General features: G+C 29.9%; 2 protein-coding genes across 2 annotated transcripts; one reads left to right on the top strand and one right to left on the bottom strand.

Annotated features, from left to right (window-relative positions):
• The first annotated feature begins 358 nt into the window (after positions 1-358).
• On the top strand, positions 359-21,320 carry LOC129988233 (cdc42 homolog). Its single transcript, XM_056096403.1, has 5 exons — positions 359-782; positions 12,233-12,362; positions 14,556-14,741; positions 17,421-17,618; positions 20,442-21,320. Exons 2-5 carry the CDS (start codon positions 12,234-12,236, stop codon positions 20,529-20,531), a joined length of 603 nt encoding a protein of 200 aa, XP_055952378.1. The 5' UTR covers positions 359-782; position 12,233; the 3' UTR covers positions 20,532-21,320.
• LOC129987535 (speckle-type POZ protein B-like) lies at positions 6,907-7,881 on the bottom strand. Its single transcript, XM_056095504.1, has one exon. It carries the CDS (start codon positions 7,879-7,881, stop codon positions 6,907-6,909), a length of 975 nt encoding a protein of 324 aa, XP_055951479.1.
• Positions 21,321-21,826: the final 506 nt, after the last annotated feature.

Raw genomic sequence — 21,826 nt, 5'->3', positions numbered from 1 at the left:
AAAAGGATTTTTTTTTTTTTTTTGCTCATAAACTTATAAAAGGTTCTAACAGTATTTTATTTTTCTTATTCCCCCTATAGTATAATATTGCTTAATCTAGCATAAGAAATTGAACTTCTACAATAGTTTTTTAGTCTTTTCAGGGTAAAAAAAGTAGTCTTTCTTCTTATTTTTAAAATGAAGTCATGAAAATTTCAGATATAATGGAATGTTTGTATTCTTAGTCATAAGAAATTATCATAAGAAACCTAATTGGGAGGTAAGATTTTATATTGATTTTTAAGAAATAAAGTTTATTTTTTAAAAAATTTTATTGATTTTATTGAAAATGATATATTTTTTTAAAAAGTAAGAAAATTTTATAAATTATGCTCTTTTTAATTTGTTCACCGTTAAGACTCTTTCAAAGTTTAATATATTAGAGTATCTAACTTCGTATTACTGAAAGGAAACCGGATGTCCTTTCGGCGCAAATGAAAACTGATAATATATCAGGAAAATCGAGAATTGACGTATTTTGTATCATACAGGAAATCTTCGTGGTGAAAGTTATTGGAAACGTTTACAAACATTTTATATTTAAAAACTTCCAAACGAAAGATTCTATTAAATATTTTATGTTCTCTCCTCTTTGCGAAAAAATTTCTGAATCCCTCCCCCCCAAAAAGATATTTAAATTTAAATGGTTGTATTTTTAAATCTTATCTTCTTATAAAATAATTATACATTCATCTATAAAGTCAAAGGATGCTGAAAATAGAAAGTAAATAACTTTATTACCGGTAAGCCTCATTAAATATTTTTGAAAATATATCGAGCAGTTAATTAAAAGTTTTAATCGGTTATAGAGTGTCTTAATTCGTTATTTATCTTAGCATCTTTAAGAGCTGTCAAATGTTTTTATATGTTAATATTTTTACTATACATAATAAATAAATAAGAATTCTTTTACTTTCTGTAATCAAAATTAAATCTTATAAGGTTTTTCTATTTAATGTCTCTATTTTTAAACAATTAAATAAGATATTAAATTTAACTTACATTATGTTTTAATTCATTTTGTATCACTTATATTTTTATATTTTATAGATTTTTAATAATATAATACTAAATTAATAAGAAAATCATCTATTATTTTTTAGTTGAATTTTGATGGGTTTTTTAATAAAGGATTTATAATCTCAAATTTTTTATGGAATTTTTATTTTTTATTAGCATAGTACTAATAAATGTATCCAAATAAATAAATGTTCTTGGTTTAATCTCTAAAACTTGGAAACTAAACCAAGATTCCTTGGGGGGGGGGGATTCTTGTAAGATTTCTTTTATAGTTTTTTTATTGATATTCAAAGTAATCTGCACTTTTTAATAAAAATAACAAAAAATATTTCTAAGTAAAAACAGAAGGTTTTACCGACAAAAGGTTTTTTAATTTATATTTTCTTAGTTTTTACTTTTAATGTATTTAAGACAAAATATTACAAGTTTTATTACATTAATTTACTATCAATTTCCTAATTTTTATAGAATTTTTTAAAATCAGTTTTTCATCAACTGGTTTCATCAATTGGGCTGATTAAAGTTACAGTCGTATAAGTCATTTGTCTTGTTTTGTTGCATTGTTGCATTGGTTACAATTTTAATCTTTTTGTTTTGTTTGAAAAGTTACTTATACCACTGTAACTTTAATCCAACCAATTATTCTTTAACACAATGTAATCGGATGTTCTGATTTCTCCATCACACATTTTTATTATATTTCTTATCTTATCTTATGAAATATGATATCAATAGCATGTGATTTCTTCAATCTTTCATGAATGTGTTCCGTCAGAGCAGTTTAAGATAGTTTGTTCAAATTTAGGTTTTGAACTCAATTTTAGTCTAAAGGATAATTTAAAATCGATAATTAAATTCTGAAAACATTAAAATATTTAACTGTCATTTGAAGTGAAAAGAAAAAAATGTGAAAACTGTTGCTCATTAGGAAGGGGATGGAAAATCGAATGCAAACATATCTTTACAAAAATGGCGAAGTCAAATTAAATAAAAACTTATAAATAAATATTCATATATAAAATGTTAAAATCCCTTTTATCATTGCATTAAACAGGAAAGAAATTAATCAAAATTCTAGAAGTCAAAGCTAAAATTTAAAAAAAAGGAAAAAAACTGGAATTATTATCATATTTATAATATATATATATATAATCTTTGAAGCAGAATCGTGGCCGAAGATAGAGAACACACTCTGAATTTTTAACTTCGTTTTTATTCCATCTTGGGTGGCATGATTTATGTACAAAGAAGCGCGGACAAAACATGTCCACTCACAGCGCGGCACAAGAGCAAAAGATGAGGGAAAAAGGACAAGAAAGGGCAAATATTTTCCCCAGTATTTATAAACTGTGAGTTTTTGATAGAGATCTCTTTACACATGTCGATTTAGGTAGAAGAATTTAGGTATATTTTTAAAAAATGTGCTTGGCTGGTAAGTTTTTTATTTCTTCACTCGGAGCGTGTGAAAATGCCGATTTAAGCATTTTTACAAAGCTTCTGTTGAATTAATTAAATAGAAAAAGTTGAATGGAATGAGGAAATAAGAGAATATTTTAGAATGATGTTAATATGTGCTTAATTAAGATAAAACTTTGGAAATTAATTATAATTAAATTAAGTTTTAAAATATCATTATATTATAGTGAATGATTTGGAATTTTGGAATCATTTTGTTGTTTATGATATTCATTATGGTTTTATATCCTTCTCCTGTTACTTCCAGCTTCTGACATTTTTGAAATTTTTGTTTTTATTTTAAATATTATTTGGGCCTGACGTTTTTGTAATTTTTGTTTATTTTTATTTTCAATTTTTTTAGTTTTAAAATTATTTTTTCATTTTAATAGCGACAATACAACACCCTAAATAAATTTATTTTAAAAAAAACTAAGAATCACAAATATTGAAAAATATTATACAATAAAGATTAATAAAGCAAATTAATAAGCCGAAAATAAAAAAAAAAAGTATTGATATTACATCATTCTATTATATATAATGTTATATTCAAAGATAAGAATTACACTTAAATGCAGAATAAAGTTGCTCCAAGAAAGATATAAGAGAAAATATTTCCCGAAGTAAAATAACCTTTTTAAAAATTGAATCGCATTTCAAAATATCTTTGCAAAAAATAATGAAAATTAAATAAGCCAATACTAAAACAACTTAGAATTCCAATTAATTCAATGGATCAATTTCGAATATGTATCCTATTTTCTACGGAATTCCACTGTTCAATCAATCATTTGTTGAAAATAACAGCGAGATTGGTATCTCCGAAACTTTGTCGTATATTCTCTAGTAAAAATCTTATTTTCCTTCATTTGCATAAAATTGTGGACCTTGGATAAGGCCGCCAGCAGAAGGCAGTAATGAACGATGAATACGAAAGAAATATATTGCATGGCAGTATAACGAGATATATAACTGCATAAGAGTAGTGAACTATAAATACGAAATATAGATATTTGGCGTTAATCTAGTATTTTTACTGAATCTATCGAGTGAATATGTATTTCGGACACCTTCTTGATGGCTGATTGACATCAAAATTGGACATGGAATTACCGTTGCAATCATATCGTTCAGAGGATTTTGTTTAAAATTTGATATCTATACTTTAGAGATTAAATTTATGTATTAAATTTTATTGACCTAGATCTTTGCATTTTATACTTATTGGGTTCACTTTTACACGAACAGCTAGATAGACTTTCTACGAATGAATTTCATTCAAAATTTTATAGAAATCGAAAAATTTAGTCGTAATTCCAGATATCAAATTTGAGCCGTTTAGCTTGAAGCATTTTGGAATCATCGTGTTTTCAAACATAAGGCCAAAAATATGTTTTTCGGACACATTGAGGTCTGAAATGTGGAGATTCATCAAAATTTCGATTTCTAATTTTTTGGCGATAACAATACTTTGCATAAGAGAAAGTAAAATAAAGAGTAACTCTTTAATGTGTAACAAAAAGAAGTGGCCATAAAAAGAAAATTTATAGCTAAATAAAATAAAATTATTGTAATACTCGAGCCAAATCAAAACGATAACTACAGCAAAAACTATTTTCAAGACAGTAAGTAGCTTCCTTTCTTAAGCTCTCGCCTGCATACAAGAAAAAAAAACACTATAATGTTTTTAAATTTTTAAATGCAAATGTATTAAGAGATAATATTTCTTATAATAATTTTTAAATTAATTAATAAAGAGAAACTTAAAATTCAAGACTTCAAAAGTTGAAGCAAAACCATAACCCGATAAAAAACTACAATACCTTTTCTAAATGCTCACCGTAGATTCAACTTTTCAGCACAAAATTAGAAAAATGGTATTAGTACATTAAAAGAGCAAATAGATGAAGAAATATATATTAAAACATAGATTAGAAACATATAATATACATAATATTCTACTAAAATATTAAATATTGCAGTACACCTAGACTGTCTTATTTTAAGAATAAATATTTTAATTATGATCCTCTTATTATATTAACTGTAATTAAATTTCTTTCAAAAATACAGGTATAAAAACAAAATTTTAATGCTTGAAGCTCTGATGGAAAATTTACATACTAAGTATATTGCTAGGTACTTGCTCTAAATTCGAATTTTTTTTTTTTTATATATATAAATAGGAAGGGTGATCCAAAAAAAGTTTACAAGGCAAAGGAAAAATGCTTTATCAACAATAGACATAGGATACAAATGGTAATTAAGAGACATATGTGGCGGTCACTTCTTTTCATAATCACCAAACCTGTCGAGGCATTTATTACTCCGCTGGACCAATTTGTTTAACCCGTCTTGGTAACAATCAAGTCCCTGGCTATTGAGCCAGCTCTCGGCACCTTTCTGAACATCACCGTCTGATATGAACCCTGTTTCGGATAAGTGTTTCTTCAATGCCGGGAAAAGGAAATAGTCACTGGGAGCTAAATTGGGGCTGTATGGGGGTGGCTCCAGACCTCCCACCTAAATGTTTCCAGTAATCTCTCTGCCCGTTTCAAAAGAATGGCCCCATTTCGCCACTTGTTGTCAACATTGCTTCGCCCCCGTACATTTCAGCGATTTGTCCGATGGGGACACATTCTTTGCCCATAGAAATCGTATCACGGCTCGCACTTCTGTTCGAGACCACTTCTTTCCTTCTTGCCATTACTGTTGCTGTTTCAGGTCTCAGTACTAACACTATCTGCTCGCACGATCGGTCTAAGACAACTAACGCCATCTGTCTCCACTCTGGGTAACAATATTCCCATCCACAATTTCTACTCTCCAAATACTGTTGCTAGTAAACTTATTTTGAATCACCCCTCGTGTATTTGGAGTTTTGTCAGAATAACTCTCATCAGATGATGTGCTTTTTTTTCTCTAAGTTTTTGCAGATTTCTCTCGATTATTTCGATTCAAACACAATAATTCTACCAAATAGGAATGCAGAATGCAATCACGTATATTCTTTGATATACAGTTTCTAATTATATGTAACTAAAAACAAAATATTTTCAGTCTATTTAGACTCAAAAATTGATTTATTTATTTTGTAGCTACAAAAAAAAATGTATTACTGGATTAAAAAATATTTGTCTCGTATTTTATATTTTTACTCTCACAATGTGTTTTTAAAACAAAGTAGTGCAAAAAAAAATGTATTCATTAATAAATATATTTTTTTTTATTCTTTATATTTAATAAAAACTGTTTTTTTTTTCAAAAATTACAATTAGACGAATGTGGTTATTTTAAACTTAATCATGTGAAACAACTTCAGGTGTAAGACGTTACTGCAATTTTTATTCAAAAATTTCTATGCACAATTATTTTTAAATAATTTAAGTCTTCTGGAAAACGTTGAAATTCTTTATTGGAATATGATTATTAAACTTCTGTTTATATGTTACAACAGTATAAACAACATGTTCATTCATATGAAAATGAAATAAGAGATCTGAAACATATTAAAAACTGATTACCTTTTTAAATATGCAAGGAGAATTATGCTTAAGTTAAATATTAAAAATGTAATAATAATGAATTTTGGTAACATTTAATCGAAAAAGACATTTTATTAAAAAATTATTACATTAAGAAAATTAAAAATATATTATGTAAATTTAAATACAACATTAATATAATACGGTATACAATAATACAGTATATATATAAAAATTAATATCACATAAAATTATTCGAAACACTTTTTCCGAATGAGATATAGATTTCTTTTAACATAAATTATGTTTTTAAATTAACATTGGATGCCATTTATTAATTAAAAATTTATTACGAACTGTAATAAAAAGATTATTAATTAATCTTGACGCAAAGAAGCCAATAGACTGAAGAACTGCTTAACTTTCAAATGATGTGTTGAATCTTAGTATAAGATTGTTGATTCATTTGATGCCATTGGCTCATCATAGAAAATGAATTAATTGTAACTAAATGCATGTCTAAATAATTACAACTGAATATGCAACATAAAAAAATTACAAATCAAAAGTAGCAACAAATTTACCAAGCAAATTAATAACAAATTTATCAAGCAATAAATTGAGTTTTTAAATTAACACTAGACTACATTTATAAATCAGAAATTTATTACAAACTGTAACAAAAAGGTCATTCATTAATCCTGATACAAAAAAATTAGCAGACTGAACACCTACTTAATTTTCAAATGGCATGAAGAAGTTTAGTATAAGATTGTAGATTCATTTCATGGCATTGGTTCTTTATAGAAATTGAATTAATTGCAACTAAATGCATGATTAAATCATTACAATTAAGTATGCAGCATAAAAAAAATCAAACATAACAACAAATTTACCAAGAAAATTAATTTTTCTTGACGCAAAAGTAGCTGATAAGGTCCGCTATTACCGGCTCGCTTGCTTCCAAATTTCGCCAGCCTTCCGTCTGAAAGACAGCATCTGCATGCGCCTGAATGAAGTCCATCGCTTCCTTTTTCAAACTTTTATCACTGTGCCGATGGGCAAGCAGTAAGATTTGACAGACGTTTTCAGTGGTGACTTCAGATATAATTCTGCATGCACATAAGTTTCTCAAATCCATCACTTCGTACTTATCAGCAGCGTAGTACAGGTCAAACAGTTCGTGAAAGTCGCAGTTCTGAGCAAAAGTTGCTGTGTACAAAAATTCGACGAGTTTTTTAACCGTACCGGCATATATATCGGTAATGGTGATAGAATTCTGTGGTTGTTCTTTTATTCCGCTGTCGAACATTTCTTTGAAATATGGGGACCGTGAACACAAAACCGACCAATGAGCAGCAATCCGGTCATCACCAACTTGCAAACAAACATCAGAATTGACGGGATTTTCCAACATCGTCTTGAAATCCTCTTTCAGTCTTCTTTCGGGATTTGTATCGCATGCAAAGCGATTTAATTTCACCGTTGTAGTTTCCTTGATGCTGATACCGAGATCTATAATAAGGGTATCGTTGGGTAAATTATCACAATTATTTACGGCAAAACCTTCCATGACATCTACGTTTTTGTCTTTTTCGAGAGAGAAAATCTTTGCATCGCTTTCTTCGTGAAGTTTTTTATTTGAACAATCGAAAAGAACTATTTTTCGTTCTATTTTGATTTCGAAATCGGATTTATTGCAAATTCTCACATGCAAGTACATTTTGCCTTTGTCGACTGTTATACAGCACATACATTCGGGTGTAATATAAAAATCAGGGCTAACCACACTTTCCCAGAAGGGCTGTTTCGATATATTCTCAACTACCAATTTTATCTCAAGCACTTTCCTTGCGCTTTGAATGCTGCAGCTTGCCATTTTAGCTAAAAAGTATTAGATCTTCTGGTAATTTGCATCGGCGTTTTTTCCCTCTTCTTTCCAACACTGCTCACATGTTCTATCATAAGATATAATAACAAAAAGGTGTAATTCACGAAATGATATCGTATAATATTATCTTATAGCTTAGCAACTGCTTGCGAATTGGAGATAAAAACAGGAATTTTACGAGATAAATTTTTTACTTCTTTAATCAGCTTAGATTCCATGTGTTCTTCGTTCTAAAAATCTGAAATTTCGATTTTAAAAGTCTTGTTTTTTACTTTCGTATAAATTTAAGATTTAAATTCTGTTTTAAATTTAAAAAATATTTATCTATACTTATAATAAAGCTCAATGTGTGTGTGTGTGTGTTGGCGCTCTACAGGCCAGGCCGTTTGACCTACAGCTACCAAATTTGGCATATGTATAGGAAGGTCGGGAATATGCATCTCGGAGATATTTTTTGGAATTTTTTATTATATTCGTATTTAATTAAAAATTAAGTGAATTTCTGAAGTATATTTATAATCCGAAACAAAATAAAATTTTGTTATTCACGTTATAAAATATTGTTATTATTGTTATTAATATTAAATCACTTTTGAAAGTAAAACTAAAAACTGAACTTCATGATGAATCAGAGAAATTTTTGTTGAATAATTCTTGAAATATTACATAAATTATGGAAATTATTCTGTAGTAGACAAATGACTAAAATTCTATAAGACTTTGTTTTCAGTACTCATATTTTTTTTTAAAAATGCTTGATTTCAGTGAAAAATGTTTTTTTATATTAATTGCAATTTAATTATGTCCATTTTAATTTAAAGTCGAAATTTTACTGGAGCTGACAGAAAATTAAAAATATACATAGTAAAGTATGGTTTAAGGCCTTTATAACAGTATGAGTAAATTATATGACTATAAAAATTTGACGCTAAAAATACTTTGCTGAAGAAGCTGTTATAAGACAAGTTACATAAAATATGTAATTGAAAATTTTAACTAGCATTAAGATTGGCGAAACCGACTGGTCTCCAAAGGCGGCTAGTTAAAAATAAAGTGATATTAGAAGTGAAAAAAAAAAGACTATAAAGAGTGATAAAATTATTAAGTTTTGAAGAACAAAGCAAAGTACATGATGTGCTGATACAATAAATTCTGATATTTTTTTATATTTTATGCTTATACGTGAGATAAACTGAATTTGAGAGAAAAAAAAACTGAATAAGTGAATGATACCAATTAAAAAGTTTCAATGAATCACAAATCGGAATGCCGGAAATTTTTTTGTTTGTTGTAAATATAAGGATTGAAACCTCTAGTTCCAAACATTGAAGCATGATAATGTACGAGTATTAGTCTTGATTCACCCATCTCTATTTCATATTAAAACTTGCTATTAATTATACAGGCAGTGATAAATGACAAGCGTAGAAATCTATTTAATATCATCGCAACACACTAATGTAAAAAAAAGAGAATCTAAAATATTAATAAATATATTAAATGTATTTAAATATAATTATAAAATTTATTAATATAATAGAAAAATTGTACGGAAATACAAGGGATGTTCAAATGAAAAGGTACGAAACGACACTGTGGGTATAAATGAAGACTTTAATTATAGTATACACCATAGGCTTGAGCACAACGATCCCAATGATTAACGAGCAGAAGGATTCTTTGTTTCCAGAATTCCTGTGGCAGTGACGAGACCCAGTCCTTCACAGAGTATTTGAGTATGTAGTCCGAGTTGAAGCGCTTCTTTTTCAGAAGTTTTTTCAAGGGACCAAACACATGAAAATCGCAGGGCGACATGTCTGGGCTGTAGGATGGATGGTCGAGTCTCTTCTATTTGAACTTGGTCAGTTTGCGTGTGTGACCCTGGAGAGTGTGGACGGGCGTTATCATGAAGCAGAACCACACTCTCCGTGAGTTGCCCCGGTCTTTTGTTCTTGATGGGCCTGCGTAATCTTCGGAGTGTCTCCGGAGTTAATGGTTCTTCTGTGCTCGATGAATTCATATTCACATGCACTGCCACGTCAATTGGCCGACGCTCTTTATAAGAGCCTCTGCTCTCTTCTGCGAATGCGGCGCCCGAGCATGTTCTATCTACGGCGGAGACTCCAATCACATCCCTAGATGTCTCGCTATGTTCCCCCATAGCGGCATAGGCAAATATGTGAACGGTAACGTTGTTACGGCGCTTTGTACCTTTTCATTTTAACACCCGTTGTAAAATAGTATGACTGAAGAACTATTTTTTTTATTTTAAAATATTGTAAAAATTGTTTTTCTATTATAATATGTTCTGAAATGACAGAAGAAAAATGTTAAAAATTTGATTAGCCTTTAATTAGAAATTTTATTCTAACTCCGAAACCCCCTTGAGTGGACACTCTCCTCTGAAAAAAGTAACTACATGCTAGAATATGGTAGATCTAAATCCCTGCTAAGCTATTTCTTAATGTGATTAACAGATAATATTCTATTCTATAAGCCTATAAAATTAATTAAAAATCTTTTAACACTGACGAGAAAAAATTCTACTATAAAAAATCTTTGTATAATTTGTCGAATGATTTTTTTTTGTAATTGCATTTTAATTCAATTTTCAGTTCCATTATCCGTGTTTTTCCCCTGAAACTTTACTAACAAGAGGTCAAAAGGCAAGCTTTACCAATAATAAAAGAAGTAAGATGGTTAAATTAAATGGTACAGGGAACCTATAAACAGAAAAAAGTATTCGAGAAGGAATTTTTTTTCTCGATTTCATTTAATTTAGTACTTTTATGTTTCTGAATTCTATTTTTACTATGATGGATCATTATAAATGACTTTTCTATCATTTCCTAAAATATGAGGGATATAAAATTCTGTACTTTTGTATGTTTTCAATGAGAATTGTTTTTAAAAGTTATTAGTTGCTTTTGATAACCAGCTGTTTCACTAAGAATATGGATTGCTAAAAATTTCAATTATACATTTTGTATAAGTTGTATTCAACGGCTTTCTGCGCAAAATATTTTTATATTTCAAATTTTCTTAGACAATATGTACATTATTTTAGAAACTTTAAACCGCTCTGTTCATTGTGCCATGCATTTCCCTAATTTTTTGCCTCTAATTTTATTCATCCATTTATATTAAGGGAAATAGCAGTAATATTTAAAATTATTCACACTAAAAAGTTTTCATGATTGCTTGATTCTGAAGTTCAACCTCAATTGTGAGTTCCACAAAATTTCAAATATTTTATTTAAAGCCTGTCTTATACTGAAACCTATTCAACATGGAAAAATAAGCCAAATCTTCATATCTTGATCATGAGAAATTAGTAGCAACAATGGAAACGATTTGAATTTCCCTTTCACAACGAAAAAAATTTGTTGTAGAATACACTTTAGTTTTTTTTAAATTTCATTAAAAATAAAAATAAAAAGTAAAAGGCAAAATAACTGATATCATTGAAAAATTTCACTGGGAAAAACAATTATTTTTATGCCATATTAGTTTCGGAAATTCTGGTGAAAAAACACCAAATTTTTGAATAAAAAATTAATTAATTATTAATTAAAAATTCGCACCGAATTGCAATATCACCGTCCTCCTAAGTATGTATATATGTGGCAAGTTTCCCCACTCTAGCCATACGGGCCGTCTGTGTAGTGTGCCTATATACGCATACGATCTTTATTATTAATGGAAACAGAGATATAACTTTATTATTAGTTTAATGAAATAATTTTAATTAAATTTTGTTATTAAAGAGATTTTATGGCTGTGAGTGAGTTTGAAAAAATAATTGTATTTATATAATATAATAAATATATCATAATGAATGAGGGAATAGTTCTGACCTTTATTAAGCAAAAACTAATAAAATTTTTAAAGTCTTTAAAAACGTGTTTTTATTATTCTATTAATATGCAGAAAATAATTTTTATACAAAAATCTAGCGGTCAAATACAATTATGGAAGTAATTTTGTCTTTAGAAGTAATTAAATAAAAAAGTTTGGAAACAAAACAAAATTAAACCATGATACATACATAAAAAATAAACTTACGAAAATGTCATAAAAATTAAAATATATTATAAATGGGATCAAAGAGCACTTTTATCAATACTCCGTGTTTTGATGTTCTTGCTTCGAACTCCGGATTTTTAGTGAAAAATTCATGTTTTACTTTCTGGTACGCTAATAAAAACAATTTAATAAATTTTTATTTTTATTACTTTGTATTGGAAATGTAATTTGTATTTCCAATTAATTTCATTTTGTCTTTTTTAAAATTTGATAATAAAAGCTAGAAATATTTTTTTTTTATTAAACTATCAAGGATGCCAATGGCGAAAGAAGCCAGAAAATATATCCAATGCAACGCGGTGGGTGATAAAGGCGTTGGAAAAACTTCTCTCCTTTTAGCTTATGAGAAAAAAAGATTTCCAACTGAAATTGACCTCATAAAGGTGAGTATATATTCTTTCAAGGGTTTTTTTTTTGCCTCATTTTCTATCAAAAATTGTTAAATTATTGTGACTTCATGCGAAATCGTTCTATTCTCCCCAACTTTATCTTGTTCTTTCACAATCGGCATTGCATGTATTGTACAAAGAAGAGAATACTACATGCTTGTTTGATCATTTACTTCTAAATTTGGTAATCATTTACAATTGTTGTGTCAGGACTAATACAAAATTTCATTTAACAATTTTTGCTTTTGCGAAATCGTGATCGTATACGCAAGGACAGACAAACCAAAAATAAGTGCTTGTTTATTTTTAAGGGCCCAGGATTTACTTGGTGAGCGATTTTCACAATATGCCAAATTGTCAAAATAATGAGTTTACTTGGCGATTTTCAGATTGTATGAAGGTGGTTAACCTCAATTATATATAAAATACCAAGATTTCTCCATGATGTTTCATCCTTGGATATACTTGACCTTTTTCAGATTATACCAAAATCGCCAAGCTTCATTATATATAAGCCACCAAGATGGCTGGCGACATCGGTTGGCGACGATTTATATATTTGGGTAATTCATCGTGGGCGTCGCAAAAATAACCTACTCAAAAAATATCTTTTAACTATCAATAATTTTGAAGCAAGGATCAAAGTTTAAGATACCGAATGTGTTTTCAAATTGCAATATTCACTTTCATAAGAATAATGTTACGGAAAACATGGAATGAAAAATCATCGACACGATAAAAGAAACGATTTTCGATTCCACGAAAAACATGAAGCGTAGATACCAAAAACCCAGTTGTGGCATACGCAAAGAACTACATTTGTAGAAACTCACATCATAAGTAGACAAAAAACAGCAATTCTAGAATAAAATCATATAATAAATTTAATCTATCTAGTTCTATGCATTTTCGAGATACCCGTTTTCCAAGACATGTACAGACAGATAAACGGTTGAAATCTAGTAAAGGGTACTCCTTCCCCTTGCTAAAAATGTCAGCAATTCCAAATCGTTTATCAAGGGGGCTGATCAGCTAAACAATACTGTAAAACCGTTGTCAGCCATCTTGATTTTTGACTTTGACTCCTTGATATTTCTGGCATGTTTGTTGATGTGAAGAGGAAGTATAAAATAGATTTTAACCAGAACAAATTAACCAACTGACAGATGTTGCCAAAACCTACCAAAATTCTGATTTCGATGCAGTGAAAGCATATTTAATATTACATCAATTTAGTATTTCTGCCTATACAATTATTGTGTTCACAGATATACATATACAACTGTAAACACTTTTTCTTTGTAGTCAAAAATCTCTAAAACGTGAAAATTATCAGTTTTTGAAATTGGACGTTTTGACCCTTACATTACTTTCTCCTACTCATACTCTTGAGAAATGCACTATTTTATCACTCTTAAAGATGGTTGCTTCATTTAACTTTTTTTGAGATATATTGCAGTTTGCTTAATTGAATATTTTTGCATCTTAGAATTTTTGCAGTTTTCAAAAATTTGGGATATGTTACAAATTCTTCAGAAATATAATATTTATTCACAGCCATTTGTTTTAGCGCAACATAGCAATTTATATCCTTTGAGCTATAATATCCCAACCCTTATAGGAATCCAAGTACCTTATCTTTAAGCAACTTACCCAATTCTTTTTTCTAACATGTTATTAGACTAAATTAAAGTTCTAATTCCTATGTTGTCAGTAACGTAAATATTAAAATGTTAAATGTTATTAAATGTTAATTAAGTCAATTTGCATCATGTTCATAGCATAAAGAAGGTTAATGAAAAATAAATAAATAAAAATAAGCTCTATTTTTCATGTATGAGTACATGGCCAATGTTTTGCACAGTTGAGAATATCACATTTTTTCCAATAATTTTGAATAAAAAATTGCCAATTTAAAAGTAAGTTATTTACGTCTATATTTTTCACTGTTTAATTTTTTTACTATTCACTTAAAGTTCAGTTTGGTCAATTGGTGATAAGATATTTCTTAACCGTAAGCTACCCTTGAAAAATAAAATAAAAATTTTTAGAATATTTTTCTTATTATTTATTCAAGAAATGATAGTAAAAACAAAGTTTTAAAATAAGTTTTTCAAAAGCAGGAATTTAGGACTAAATATTTATATTCATAACTATTTCTTTACTTTTTGTTTCTTTATTTTTCAGGCCAAATGTAGTTCACCGTATATATCAGTATCAGTGAAGTGTAAATCTCGGACTGTCGATTTAGTCGATACTGTAACACTTGAAACAGATACACATATGAGGCCTTTATTTTATAAGGGGGCACACATTTTCCTTGCTTGCTTCTCGGTTGTCTTACCTTCTACTCTGGAAAGCCTCAAGATGCAGGTGAGTTATTGAATAACGATTGAAAACTTACAGAAATTTTAAATTAAATAAAGCGAAAAAAATTATTTTTTTGCTATACCTCTCGAATATTATGTTTTTTAAAAACATTTTCAGGAATTAAAATGTAAAGATGGTTTAATATATAACACTCAGACGAGCAGGAAGAAAAAAAAAATCGTTTTTAGTAAATGAAAATTATTTATTCGATATGACATTTATACCATTAGAAAACAAAGGAATCATAAACGCTTGGTTGATTAAACAAACTATATTTATAAGAGATTTATAGTTTTTTTTTCATGAACGTTTAGCAAACACTTTTGTCTTTTAAGTCATCATTGCTTAGTTTAACATCAAAACAAACTCCTATATTGTTATAAGTCTGTAATGTTGCTTCCCAGCAGGGTTTGTTCAATCACTAGAAAGACGGTTTTACGATCAACTCTGTTTTCTGTTTGGATACTTTATCAGTGATAGCAGCGCTTGACAACAACTTGGCGACAAATGTTACGATAAAATAGATAATATTGGGGTCTTTAAGAATTTTTGTGATAGAAGTCATAGGAGCCGAGATATGCTTGATTGTCCCAGAACCTTCTCTGCCCTGATGAGGAGTCTATAAAAGACTGGCAATCTAAGCCGGTCATGTATAGAGTCGTCGAGAGGTTTAGAGTCAAAGACGAATAACTGGATCAGTCCAGCGAAGTGCAAGCGCTGGTGGAGCTCAAGCGTTTGCTGAATTGAGCTGTATGCCGAATCCTGGAATTTATTATAGAAGCAGTTCCGAGACGTATGTGGAGTAGCCAGTCGTGTAGCAGTGCGTCAGCAGTTAAATACAGTTAAAGCGAGGAAATAGGGGAGAATTTCAGGCGTTTTGAGAGCCCGTAGAGAGTAGCTACATAGATTCCTTCCTCCTGCTGAATTCTGTCTGGCCGCTTTGTGTGCTATGATTGTTGTTAGCACCCGATTACTACTTGTGGGCTGCTGTTTATTGTAGTGTTGCTCGTGTACATTACGGCTGAGTTTTGTCGTTTGTATATTCGTGTCTACGTATTAATAAACGTCGTCATTTGTTATTGTGGCCTGTTGATTATGTTAATACTATAAACCCACTACAAGCGAACCCGTTGAGTTTACGGACTTAATGAAGGAAGTTCAGTAACAATATACATTTTTATTATGAGGAGCGAGTATTTATGTTCAAGCTGAACACGATTCCGTTTTTTTGTTATAACGATGTAAAATATTCTTTCACTACCAATATTGTTGTGAGCAAAAATTTAGAAAAGGGTATTTTTGGCGTTTTCTGGAATTTTCCGTAGTTTTTTTCTATATATCCGTAACTTTGTTATTTTCCCTTAATTTCTGTAGTAACTACGGAAATTCCGTTTCTGTTGCAGAGTATGGACATAATAGAACTTCTCAAACTGAACACCAATATCATTTTATTCGAATATAATTTTATAATAATGTGCGTAATTGATAATAATAAAAATTAAAAATAATTCATATCATATATGGTACTTTAATAATTATTGTTTTTGGAATTTCTATTTCGATTTGGCCTCAAAATATTTCAAGCATCTTGGAATTTACGAATATAACTTAGTTTCCATTAAAATGGCAATTTGAACTGTAAATTATTACTACTATTTATTCATTATGAATATATTCGTCACAACAAAAGATTGTGCTCTTTTTACTTTCTGTATATATAGTATAGAGAAAGTATAGCAATCATCAAAATGTTCTTCACGATTTTGACGAATCTCCACGTTTTAGACCTCCTGAGTTCGAAAAACACATTTTTGGAAAATGTCCGCTGTCTGTGACAAAGATAATACAAAAATGATTTGATCTAGAGGGTTGAAATTTGGTATATGGTCTTTTGTACCAAATTTACAAATTTCTCCCAAATTTTGTATAAAATCTGTTAATAATCTGTTCGGCTGTTCTAATATAAGTTAACACGATAAATATAAAATGAAAACAGCTAGATAAGTGCTATTCGATACCAGACTTAAGAATTATAATATAAGCAATTGCCAAATTTTGAGCCAAATCCAACAGTGGATTGATTGTCTGTCTGTCTGTATTTTCAGAAACATGTAGACGTGATAATTCAAAAACGTAACGACTTATACACATCAAATTTGGTATGAGACTTTGTGACTACAAGTGAAATTATGTGTTAACTCTTAGTTTCCGAAAATCGAAATGTGTCTTAAGAGCAAATTCTATGTTCGGACACTATTAATGGCATGCCAGGGATTATTCACTAAAACCCGCCAATAAGGACACTATAAATTCAGTAAAAATACGAAATCCACGCCAAAAGTTAATATTTTGTCATTTTTGTACACCAATGCCATGCAAGGCGTTATCTGGCATCACAAATTTATTAGAAAGTACTTGAGAAAGTTTCTTTTTTCGCATAATAGTTAATAAATTAAGTGATTAAAAAATGATTTAAACGTTAAATGCGTCGTTAAAATTAACGATGCTGCTTTTCGAATTCGAGGTAGCTTTTAATTCATTTTCCATATTGATGTAAAAATTGTTACCAGCATTTTGTGCAGTTATATTTACCAATACCTACTTCTTTTCATACATGACAAAGTACTTTCTTGAAAGTTAGAATAATGATTGCGATTTTAAATTTCACGTTGTTTTTTTCAGTGGATTCCAGAGATTGCTTTTTATTGCCCGGAAACACCCTATATTTTGGTTGGAACTCAGATCGACTTGAGAGATGATAGCACAATGGTTGAACATTTAACTGAAAACAACTTGAAGCCCATCACATCAGAAGAGGGCCGAAAACTGGCTAAGGAATTGGAAGCTGTTCAATACCTTGAATGTTCAGTTTTTACCCAAGTAAGATATTAAATGTTTTTATTTCTTATTTTCTCGACTTGATTAATGCTAGAGGAAATATGATTTTATAGCTGATTTTTTAGCCGCCTTTCGATTTACAGGAATTCTGGAAGTTTGTATATTGATATGTTTCTGAATGCGATGTACTATCTTAATAGTTTCATAACTTAATTATCGACATTTTTCATTGCATTTTTCTGGGAGTATTTGTGAAAAAATTGATTATAAGATTCCATAATGTTTATAGAAATCAATTATTAAATATCTTAAAGATTAAAAAGAAAATAATGAAATAACATTAAGCAGTACTTTACTAGTAACTGAAAAGAAGGATTTTTTTTTTCGCTTACGATCATCACAATAAAGTCATACAAGTCTGAAGCCCTACAATATTACATAGCTTAGAAATAAAAAAAAAAGATAATTATTTTTCGCAAATGCATAAATTCTAATAATATTTTCAGAAAAATTCAAATTTATGTTTTGGTATTTATATTTAGCCGTGCAAGCATAAGCCATTAAGAAAACTTGGTTTACAAAACTATTTTAGTGAAGTTTAAATGTTCTATAATTTTATTCAATATCTTATTGATTAAAAATGATATCTCAAGCACATGCCTGGAAATTTCAAAAATTTCACTGTTTGTGAATAGAAAATTTAAACAGATCGGTTTTTTTGGGGGGGGGAATTTCGTTCTGTATAAATACAACATATATTTTCCTCTAATAGTTATTATTAAAAAGGCTGTGCCATGGAAATTACAAATCAACTCTGTAAATTTTGGAGTAACCTTTTTCACTTCTCCACAAAAGCAATCTTTGTCTCTGAAATAGTCAGGAGAGAGTTTGGCTCAACAGATGTCTATCATTTTGTATTGCCATGAATCTATAATATCGTTGTCCTGCCATAGAAGTAAAGAGATATTTTTAGAGATTCTTAATAATAGCCAAAGCAATGACCCCGTTCTTAGAGACCAAAATTGCAAAACTTTTAAGATTTGTCAAAATTGTTAGAAACTTTTGTTAAAAGGATGAGGGCTCTGAAAAATGCAAAAATTCTGACCCTGTTTCTCATAAGAACCGCCACCTGGAGATACTTTGGAAAAATCCCATGTGATCTCTTGCCCCATTGGAAAAATATATAAACTATATATGCTGAAATTAGTTAATCTCTCCTAGAAAGACGTGATGTTATGGATAGTGTTGCTACTGTTATTTAATTAATGTCTTGCTCTCTACTCGCGTTGCTACTTTCTACGAAGATTGATCTTCATGCATATCATCACTATGTTTTCGGCAAATGCGCTTCTTGATTTTTGGAACATTCGTATTCGTAAATTATCACTTTCTATTATCCAGTTTTTCTACATTCGCCTCACCCACTGGATGGTTTCCATAAGATTATTTTGATATACATTCATGTCCATAAATTATAGATAATTCAGAGTCATGCGGAAATCGAACTCTAAAATACATATATTACCTATAAAATGACTACGCACATCTTCAAAAATCACATGCAAATTGCAGGAAGCTACCAGATGACACCGATAGCATACATCACAATGACGATAGTGTAAGAGAGTGATGTATAAGAAACACAGTCAAGGAAGTAAAATTGTTCGCAAGCGCTTTATAAGCCTTTCAGTGCAATAACCGCATAGTAATGACACAAAGGAAGCATTTGGATGATTTTTTTCGTGGTAGAATTATCGGCCGTCTGGAATGTTGGCGTACCCAGCTGGAAATATCCGAGGAAATTGGAATCGTCCAGAGTGTCATCTCCAGGCTTTCGCAACGATTCCAAGATGATGGTAATGTGAGTAGACGTTACAGCACAGATCGCCAACGAGTTTCAACGCCGAATGAGGACCGATATTTGGCAGTTACTGCAAAAGAAAAAAAAACAGTCGGAGGACAGCATCAGACCTGTCTTGTCAGCTCTCTTCAGCCATTGGTATGACACTTTCAAGGCAGACCTTGTACAGACGCTTAGGGCAGATTGGTCTATATGCTCGTAGGCCTGTCAGATGTGTTCCACTTACTGAAACTCACTGTTACCTGCGGTTAGCCTGGAGTAGAGAGCATGCATTGTGGACACCGCAACAGTGGGCTTTTGTGATGTTTTCCGACGAGTCCAGGTTTAGCTTGCAGTCTGATTCTCGCCGGACTTTCATATGCAGAGCGCCAGGTACACGTTACCACCAAGAGAACATCAGTGAACGACACTGTTAGGATGGTTCAAGATAGTTCGTTTGGGGAGGAATTATTGTGAGTTCCAGAACTGACCTGCATGTTCAAATTGGAACGTCATTCTGGAACAACATGTACATTTGTTTCGAAGCGGCATGGGAGCAGAATTCGTGTTTATGGATGACAACGCCCATCTTTATCATGCAAACATCGTAAACGAATGCCTTCGATCGGAGGATATCACCCGTATGAACTGGCCAGAATTCTCGCCGGACATGAATCCAGTAGAACATGTGTGGGACATGCTTGGCCAATGAGTTGCAGCCCCTCAACCACCTGCTAAATATCTACCGGAACTTCGGAGAGCATTGCTTGATGAGTGGTGTAATATTCCCCAAGATCAGATCGATAATTTGATAAAAAGCATGCCTAGGCGTTGTGCGGACTGTATTGCATTGTCTGGGAAACATACTATATATTAACCATCATATAAACCATTTAATATTGAGTTTTGTAAATAGTTTTTTTTTTTGTAATTTGTTCCATTTGTTTGTAATTTGTTGCTACAATTTTTCGACAGAATTAATTATTACCTATAATGTATTGAATTAATTTATGCTTTTTCTTTAGGAAGGGTTGGAGGACTTGATGAAGGAAATAGTGCTCTCAGCGGCAGCAGTCCCCAGAATGAAGAGAAAGCTAAAATGTTTTATCTTATGAAGTTTTTATGTTACTGAGTGTCATATTTTTCATTTGATGTTAAATGGATGAAAGAAAATATCTTTATTATTTTCAAGAATGATACGATATGTTTCTGAATTTTATTGGTAGATTCTCAAATTTACAAATAGCTATTCAAAAAGATGAAGATCAGCACATATTTTTTCTCAAGATAAAGTAATAGTATAAATTAGTTTATACTCTCATATAATTGAAGACAGAATTACATAATTCAAAAAATTCAGTAATATCAGTTCGAAGAATTGAAACACGATAGGACATATTGCAAGAATCTCCAGTTTCCAATTTCTTAGATCACTTTTACATTCAAAAACCATCAAACATGAAAATTGTGAATTTGCAAAAGATAGTTCATAATAAGCCCTTGATTACACGAGATCTCCATGCTATTGTTCAATATTTTGAATGTTATATCCTATTGAAGAATATTGTATTGTTGATATTTTGTGCTAATGAATAGGCTATAGAATGTTATACATGAAAGTTAATATGGTGCTTTAAAAGATTGGTAGAGTGTTGCAAATCATATCTGAAACACATCAACCAAGTGTCATTGGAATAATTTTAATCTTTGTAGTTTCATAAGAAATCTCCAAATATTGCTAACTGTTGCATCTCGGTTCTTGGAAGAACCTCTTATGATTAAAAACCAAAGAAATAAAACTATTTAAAAATATCTTTCCACATTTCACTTGTGTAAAAAGTACTCTTTTTTTTCCTTTATTTGAGATTGTAGCTGAAATTAATTCTTTGGTTTGTTCGATTTTTTCAAAGCAAATATTCTCTTGATTAGAATTAATATTAAAAATATCCGTTGTACTTTAATTGAATACACTTTTATTAATTAATTAAGTAAGTGTTTCAATTGAATATCCTTTAGATGCAAGTATGATGGTGTCTATTCAATTTTAGAAATCGAAAAATGTTTATCTGAGATTTTTATTCATCTGTTCTTTTCTAATCTAAACATTTTATAAGGAAATATAATTAGCGAATAAAATACACATTTATCCTTCGATTCCCAACTACCATTATTAAAGAGAATATTCTAATATTATTATATAGTTTATTTATCTATTATTTAACATACAATGTATCCACTCTAATCGCGGCCTAATAGCCAATTTTTAAGCCTTTAGAAATGAGCATATATTTTCAAAATGAAAAATGCTTTAAAAGATGTAAATAATTATATTTTATAATGTTTGAACCAATAAATATATTTCAGAAAAAAAAATATGAAAACAAAATTTTTATACAGTTTCTTTCTTCTA

This window comes from Argiope bruennichi, chromosome 10 (assembly GCF_947563725.1).
Source record: "Argiope bruennichi chromosome 10, qqArgBrue1.1, whole genome shotgun sequence".
Taxonomy (NCBI): Eukaryota; Metazoa; Arthropoda; class Arachnida; order Araneae; family Araneidae; genus Argiope; species Argiope bruennichi.
The sequence above is the reverse complement of the archived record's forward strand: the minus strand, read 5'-3'. Positions and strand labels throughout refer to the sequence as shown.

What these genes read in the sequence shown, in the direction of transcription:
- LOC129987535 (XM_056095504.1), bottom strand. Translation starts at nt 7,881, where the DNA reads ATGGCAAGCTGCAGCATTCAAAGCGCAAGGAAAGTGCTTGAGATAAAA.
- LOC129988233 (XM_056096403.1), top strand. Translation starts at nt 12,234, where the DNA reads ATGCCAATGGCGAAAGAAGCCAGAAAATATATCCAATGCAACGCGGTG. An exon ending in CTGAAATTGACCTCATAAAG is followed by an intron (nt 12,363 to 14,555) that starts GTGAGTATATAT and finishes TTTATTTTTCAG; the next exon opens with GCCAAATGTAGTTCACCGTA. An exon ending in AATGTTCAGTTTTTACCCAA is followed by an intron (nt 17,619 to 20,441) that starts GTAAGATATTAA and finishes CTTTTTCTTTAG; the next exon opens with GAAGGGTTGGAGGACTTGAT.